Raw genomic sequence first — 8164 nt, 5'->3', positions numbered from 1 at the left:
CTCAAAAAAAAAAAAAAAAAAAAAATTGGCTTTCTGACCTATGCATGTATTTTACTCAATTCTAATGCGTTTGCCTGTTTCCTCCTATAATAATGAGAATCTAAGGAAGGTATTAATTTGATTTTCTAAGAACAGTCCCTCTAATTAGGTTTTAATCATGGGAGGTTTCTGTATCTTTGGAATAATCTAAATATTCTTTTATGTTTATGTGGTTGGAATGAGACTGCTGGAAGCCAAAGTTGAATGGCCTTTCATTTGTGATGGCATGCTATGACTGCCAGGCCACAGGGCACTGTGTAGCCCCTCTGTCCTGGTTGGCATGAATAACCTCGTTTGAAAGACCAGAGCTGCACTGATTGAGGGAAGCCACCTGAAAAATGGTCATGTTAGGTAACAGAGGGATCACGTCTATTCTCTCTTCAGGGAGCCACCATCAAGCGCAACGAGATAACAGGGGACATCTTGGTGGCCAGGGTCATCCACGGCGGGCTGGCGGAGAGGAGTGGTAAGCTGGAGCAGCCAGGATCTAGTGCTACCAGAAAAATGGGAAACCCTTGACTGTTCAGGCTTCTTTCCAGAGAAATCCCTCTTTCTTAACTTGGGTCAGGGCTTTAGTGAGTTCCGTTGCTTAGATAGAAGCAGTAAAGAAATAAGAAACAAATATTCCAAAGAAATCTTACTCCTCTCCTTCACTGAGTCCTTCGCATTCTAGGTACCACATTAAAGTCTCTCAGCTTACATTCTCATGGCAACCTCAAAGGTAAGTATTATCATGCCATTGTGTAGATGAGGAAACTGAGGCTCAAAGAGATTATGAAACTAACTTGCTCAAAATTACACCATTTGAGTCAGGATTCAAATACAGATCTGCCTGGCTCTATCTTCCCAACTTTTCCTCTGCACTCTGTCCTACTTTCAGAAAGGCATAGCTCTTTCCCATCTTGAAATGCCTTTTGCTCACACTTTCTACCAGTTAACCAGGTTTTCATCCTTTCACTGCTGTCCTTCTTTAAGCTTTTTTTTTCTTTTTTTTCTTTTTTTTTTTTTAGACACAGTCTCACTCTCACTCAGGCTGGAGTGCAGTGGTGTGATCATGACTCACTGCAGCCTCAGCCTCCTGGGCTTGAGCAATCCTTCCACCTCAGCCCCCCCAGTAACTGGGACCACTGGTGTACACTACCATGCCCAGCCAATTTTTCTATTTTTTGTTGAGATAGGGTCTCACTAGGTTGCCCAGGCTGGTGTCAACCTCCTGGGCTCAAGCAATCCTCCTGCCTTGGCCTACCAGAGCGTTGGGATTACAGGCATGAGCCACCACACCTGGCTACTGTTGTGTTTCTTAAATGATTGATTCTATACATCCTTGCTACCCCGAAGCCCTAAAACCTGGCACATGCTTTATACTTCAACATTCTCATTGTAAATACCAAGGATTTCCTAGTTGCTAAGTCCATTGGCCCTTCCTTCCTCCTCAGTTTTGTGTGTGTGTGTGTGTGTGTGAGAGAGAGAGAGAGAGAGAGAGAGACAGTTTCACTCTATCACCTAGGCTGGAGTGTAGTGGGGCAATCACAGCTCATTGCAACCTCTGCCTCCCAGGTTCAAGCAATTCTCCTGCCTCAGCTTCCAAAGTAGCTGGGATTACAGGCATGTACCACCACCCCAGCTAATTTTTTTTGTATTTTTAGTAGAGACAGGGGGTCGTCATGTTGGCAAGGCTGGTCTCGAACCTCTGGCCTCAAGTGGTCCACCCACCTCGACCTCCCAAAGTGCTAGGATTATAGGCATGAGCCCACCACACCTGGCCCCTTCTCAGTTTTATTTCCACTTCTTGACCACATGTGATGCTGTTGACACCTTTCTTGAATTTTTTTTATCATCCTTGGTTTCTGTTCTATGACATCATTCTGCTTCTTCTCTCAACTGTCTGACAACTCCACTGTTTTACCTCACATTTCTCAAGTCTTAACTGAAACCCCAAGTTTCTCCACATTTTCCCTTTTGAAGAATACCTACCCCATTTTCTTTTTGTCATTGACTTATGACCCTGACATGTTTGTTTTTAGTGCTGTTTTCTTACCAGTGTTCTGGTTCCATTTTACAACATCAGACTAGCAAAAAATAAAAGTATTACCATCAGTCAATGCCAAGTATTTGTGACAAGGTAGAAAAATGGACTGCTCACACATTTCTGGGGGCGATGTAAGCTGGAATAACCAGTTTTCTTTTCTATTATTATTTCATATTCAACACTTTTAGAGCATGCTTGGATTAGTGAGTTTGTTAAATAACTATTGAGGTAGCTACTGCTGTTTTTATCCTACTTCTTTGTATCTTTCTTTGTTTTGTGTTACTGTCTGCCTAGGGTTGCTATATGCTGGAGACAAACTGGTAGAAGTGAATGGAGTTTCAGTTGAGGGACTGGACCCTGAACAAGTGATCCATATTCTGGTAAATCTTTTTGCCTTTTTGTTAATGATTTGTATAAATGCCAAGGCTGAACTGGGTCCATCAAGCCCGTGTGTGTGCACTAGGATGTACCGGGGACTTGTGTTCTCTTGGCAGCTTTCTCCCTCCAGGCTCCCAGACCTTGTCTGTCACCCATGTCACTTGCTGACCTCCCTCCTCTACCCTGAGAAGTTCTGGTCCTGGCTGGGAAACTCCCCTTCCCAAGTTGCTCCTTCCTCCTTCAGCCGCAGGAAGACTGCCAGGGCCCCCAGCCCAGCTCCCTCATCACCTGGTTTGCTCCATTGGAAACTGAGCCTGGGGTGGACAGAGTGAGACTTTGTAGGAAAGTCTGAACCTGAGCAAACCACTCCTTCCCCCACTAACACTTTTCTACAGCTGAAATGTTTAACATCTTCCTGGAGGGCAGCTTTGGGAGAATAAAGGAGTCACCAGACAGCAGCATATAGGGAGGGGGACATCCTTGGTGACTCTGCCACTGTTCTTGTGGTTGGAGCTAAGGATTGATAACCTGATTCATGAGCATTTGCTCTCCCTCAGGTTCCTATTCCTGCCCTTCAAACCATTCCCTGAATCGCAGTTCAGCTGTTAATAGCCATAGCAGCTTGCCCCTCCCACCTGCCACCATGCACAGCCCAGGTGTGGGGACTAGGTTGATTACTATACAATATAGTGGATAGATCAGTGGTTCTCAAACTGGGTTCCTGCCAGGATTTCATAGCAGTGGCTTAGAGAGTGAGGTGAGGAGTGGTGCTATGAGACAAGCACCTAAATCCTTTGTAAGACACTGCTGCAAGATTCTGTGTGGTGTAGAAGGTGCTGCAAAGGAAGCTTGAAGTACTAGAAATCACAGATATGCATGGCTTCTACCCCCTGGTGCCAGCTGTGATGTTGCCTAGGACAGTGGGATTATGAAATTCCTCAGTACAAACAGGGTCTTAATCTCTTTATGTTTAATGCCCGTCACAGTGCATGTAACAGGAATTCTTCTTCCCCCAGTCTGAGAGCTCCCTATTTCCACCATGAGTTTGGAAGGTTGTCAGTTCTCCCAGAAAACTTAGGAGCCCCTCTTCTTTCCAATCAGACTGGGGTATCTGGTGTAGAAACAGGCATTCAGGAAATGCTTACTGAGTAAGGACATAAGGAGGGAAATTCAGATGGAGATCCTGTCTCTCCCCAGGGCCTGTGTGAGGAAGACCTTGATGGGTGGGGTGTTTCTGTTTCAGTGTGGGGTGGGAGGATCCCTGGAAGAGGCCACCTCAGTGTGGCTCAGTGACCCCAGAACCCCACAGCAGGGCAGATGTAGGGGTAATTTGCTTCCTAATTTCCATTTCTGGATGGTGACAGCTACAGAGCCCTTGAGAAAGGCTCTTGGGGGATGTCACCATTAGACCTGGATACATTGCACTATAACTCTGTCTACTGAGCCCCTGTAACCCTACTAGCTCCATGATTGCCATCCTTTCTCCTCTCTTATTTTCCAGGCCATGTCTCGAGGCACAATCATGTTCAAGGTGGTTCCAGTCTCTGACCCTCCTGTGAATAGCCAGAAAATGGTAAGAATTTACTGAGTCTTCAATCTCACACACAGTAAATCCCCAAGTAACAGCAACTAAATATGATGCATAATAATCCTATCCTTTGTACTGTGTTGGACCTGGGCTCAAGACTGTGTTGGGTATTTTTCAATACTGATGGCCCGAGAAGCAAAATGAGTAAATGACTACAGTGTAAGGAGATGGGATACTAAGAAGTCAAGATGCAACATCAAAAATTGTGAACATTTGAGCCTGAACTTCTCTAAGTTAAGAGATTCTGTTCCCAAAGATGCTTTTTCTCATGGTACTTAGGCTCAGGAGGCAAGTTCTCTTTTTTGGTGAAGGTGGAGAGGAAAGATAGGAGTAGCAGGTCAAGGAGTGGAAGAAATGGTTTTAAGCCATGATGGCCCATGGGCAAGGGTTCTTCAGATGGCACCATTAGGCACCTTCTGATAGCGTCATTATGCACCTGCCATCAGGTGTATGTTCGTGCCATGACTGAGTACTGGCCCCAGGAGGATCCTGACATCCCCTGCATGGACGCTGGATTGCCTTTCCAGAAGGGGGACATCCTCCAGATTGTGGACCAGAATGATGCCCTCTGGTGGCAGGCCCGAAAAATCTCAGACCCTGCTACCTGCGCTGGGCTTGTCCCTTCTAACCACCTTCTGAAGAGGTAAGGAACGTCAGCACTCCTGTACTCAGGGCTGAACCATAAGGAAACAAAATGTTTTTCTTGGGCTTTTGTTACCACAGTTAAGATGAGATAAAGAGGGACAAGCAGATGAATGAGCACACACACACACTGGTTTATATATCCAAATGTCAACTTATTGATAAACACTAAGCGTCTTAAATACGAAGGAGACGAGAATAATCATATCAGCTAGAAAACAGGGAAAAGTCTTGGGAAACTAAATTAAACTTAAAAAGTGCTATGGCCTGAATGTTTCTGTCCCCTCCAAAATTCATATGTTGAGACCTAATCCCCAGTGCAATAGTATTAAGAGGTGGGGCCTTCAGCAGGTGGTTAGGTCATGAGCACTCTGCCCTCATGAATGGGATTAGTACCCTTATAAAAGAGGCCTGAGGGAGCTTATTTGCCCCTTCCACCTTGGGAGGACACAGCTAAAAGGCGCCATTTATGAGTCATGGAGTGGGCCCTCCCCAGACACTGCATCCACTAGCTCCTTGAACTCGGATGTCCCAGCTTCCAGAACTATGAGCAAATACATTTCTGTTGTTTATAAGTGACCCAGTTTACTGTACTTTGTTATAGAAAACTGCACAGACTAAGACAAAAAAGGATTCATCTTTTAAGGCTCAGTTGAGACCTCAGTTACTAAATTTCAACCCACCACCCTCACCTTATGTTACTGAGGTTTGATGAGCTACCAAGGGAGGGCGTACAAATAGAAAGAAGCAGCAGTCCCAGGCTCAGCCACTGTTAAGAGATCAAGAAGGAAAAATGGAACCACTAAAGGATATTGAGAAGGAATGACCAATGAGGCAGAATGAAAATCAAGACTGTATGGGGCCCTCATCAGCTATGTCACCTTCTGCTAAGAAGGCTGAGAATTGACCATTGGATTTAGCAGTATGACAGTCATTAGTGATCTTAATAAGAGCAATTTCAGTGGAGAAGTGGGGCCAAAATCCTCATTAGAGTGGGATTTGAAGAAATGGATGAGCATAGGAAACTCTTTGAGACATTTTGGGATAAAGCAGAGCAGAACAACGGAGAAATAGCCAGAGAGGAGAGTGGAGTGGTGTGAGTGAAATGTTTAGATGCTGTAAGTAATGGGAGTCATCCACCAGGGGAACATTTGATGATATGGGAGAAGGAGAAGAGAATTGCTGTTGTAGATGTCTTTGGGCAGAAGGAGATATGCTTTAGTATCAAGAAGAGGGCTTGGACTGCCCTGGGATCATAAACAGCTCATCCATAGAAATGGTACCACAAGGGAAGGCAGAGTACAGGGCACAGCTGAGGATGCAGCATATGGCAGGCGCTTGTGGAAGTTCTCTCCTAACTGTTATTTTCTCAGTGAAATGAGGAACTGTAAGCAGAGAGCAGGGTGGGGAAGGAGCCATTAGGAAGGAGAGAATAGAAAGCTTGAAAAGTTTCCATGCGAGTTGGAGAGCAAACAGATTAGGTAAACACAGTGTGGTCAGCATTCAGGGCCCTCTTAAGTTAAAGGTCACACATCTGAAGTGCTTCTGGGGTGCGGGTCCAGATTAGATGGAGGGTTGGATTTAACAGCAAATCAAGAGGGGGCCAAGGGACAGATGATAAGGATGGAGTGTGACATGTAAGCTGCTTAGGAGGGAGATGAGGAAATGAAGCACGTGAGGATTGGTGAGAAGGAAGTAAGATCAATGGATTGCAGGTCTTTATGAGGTCAACAGTGTATTGGGGCTGGGAAGATGGGAGGTGTTAGTAGGAGAAAGGGATACTGGAAGTTAAAATTAAGGAGAGATTGTTGTTGTCAGTACTGATGAGGTCTTGGGTATGATAATGGGAGGCGGTGGCTGAGGTTGAATGAGTGAAAGGTTATTGGAAAAGAGGATATCAAGCACCCACTAGGCCAGGGTGCTGAAAGGGACATTTGTATGTGTGATAAAATCATTGAGAACTGTGACAGAACAGTGTTGAGACCTAGGAGCGAGCAGGAGTGAGCTGGTGATGGCTACCAGAAAAGTAGTGGGATGATGTTCAAAGCTGGGGGCTCCTAGGAAAAGGAAGAATAATCTGGAAATGGCAGTGAGAAGCAAGGACACACCCCCACCTCCAGGCCTAGTGGAAGGAAGGCTATACACAGGGATGTGCTGGAGCCATCTGAGCCATCTCCTCACACACCCACATTCGGTGAAGACAGGGTGGTAGCTTGAAATCAGCCACCGTGAGAGCATCAACACTGCAGAAATCAGCAGAGGCTCCGAGTCAGGGCTCCCGTCCCCCAGAGCTATTTCACCAGCACCGCACCAGGAGTGGGAGAGGAAACATCCCCCTCTTGAAGGCTGCAGGGGAAGCAGACTGCAGGGAGAGCTGGGCTGCAGTTAGAGCAAGAAGAAAGGGCTCAAAGAAGAGGGTGAGATCTAAGACAGTTTGCTGAAGATTTGCTGTGAATTCTAGAGGGCGTGGGTGGCTGGCAGGGGTCTTATAGGGATTAAAGCACAGGGGATAAGGGGTGACCTGAGCTTGGGGGCTGAAGGACATGAACAGGGATAAAGGCCTAATGAGATTAGTCCTCACGGTTTCAGGTCAGAAAGTGGTGAGGGGGGTCCAGCAGGGGTCTTGCAAGGAGCACACAAAACCCAATTATGGGTTTATTGGGGAAGCACACACAAATAAATGATGATGGGAAGTTCTCATGCTGCTTTTAGTCATTGCCACATGAAAACCTAATATGAAAATAAGATATTAAACAATTTCATTTAGAAGCAATATGTCAATAGCAGAGTCTACACAAATGTCTTGTTGGGGACAGAATGATGGAAGGCACCTCGGGTTCTCCTGAATCTCATTCAGAAAACCAGGAGGCACATTGGAGGACTGGAGGAGGGTGTTGAGACTAAATCCACTGCTGCATCTGCACAAGAGGCCTATCCGAAGCACAGGCTGATGTGGCTTTTGAGAAGTCAGTATCTCTGAGCCTCAATAAATGGGGTCTTTGATATCTACAAACAATTTTTCTCCCTTCCCATTTCTCCAACTTTGCTGTGAGTAAAAATGAGCTGGGTATTTTGTAAAATACAGATTCCCCGGCTCTGCCCTCCCTTCCCTGATTCAATAGATATGGATTGAGCCAGGAATCTGCATCTTCACCAAGCACCTCAGGTGCTCAGGGTAAGTGGTATGAAGAGCAGCATTGTGCTTAAGAATAATGAATGAGGCTGGGCGCTGTGGCTCAAGCCTGTAATCCCAGCACTTTGGGAGGCCAAGACGGGCGGATCATGAGGTCAGGAGATCGAGACCATCCTGGCTAACACGGTGAAACCCCGTCTCTACTAAAAAATACAAAAAACTAGCCGGGCGAGGTGGCGGGCACCTGTAGTCCCAGCTGCTCGGGAGGCTGAGGCAGGAGAATGGCGTGAACCCGGGAGGCGGAGTTTGCAGTGAGCTGAGATCCGGCCACTGCACTCCAGCCTGGGCGACAGAG

General features: G+C 46.2%; 1 protein-coding gene across 1 annotated transcript in view; it reads left to right on the top strand.

Moving 5' to 3' along the window:
- The window catches only part of MPP4 (MAGUK p55 scaffold protein 4), a 59844-nt gene that overhangs the window by 16508 nt on the left and 35172 nt on the right, over positions 1–8164 (top strand). Inside the window, exons 7-10 of the mRNA XM_017848656.1 lie at positions 424–505; positions 2363–2448; positions 3948–4019; positions 4481–4677. Of these exons, the coding sequence (XP_017704145.1) occupies positions 424–505; positions 2363–2448; positions 3948–4019; positions 4481–4677 (437 nt within the window). The remainder of the gene's footprint in view (positions 1–423; positions 506–2362; positions 2449–3947; positions 4020–4480; positions 4678–8164) is intronic.

Source organism: Rhinopithecus bieti, unplaced genomic scaffold (assembly GCF_001698545.2).
Source record: "Rhinopithecus bieti isolate Rb0 unplaced genomic scaffold, ASM169854v2 scaffold_32017, whole genome shotgun sequence".
Classification (NCBI taxonomy): Eukaryota; Metazoa; Chordata; class Mammalia; order Primates; family Cercopithecidae; genus Rhinopithecus; species Rhinopithecus bieti.
This window is presented reverse-complemented; position numbering and strand designations above follow the sequence as displayed.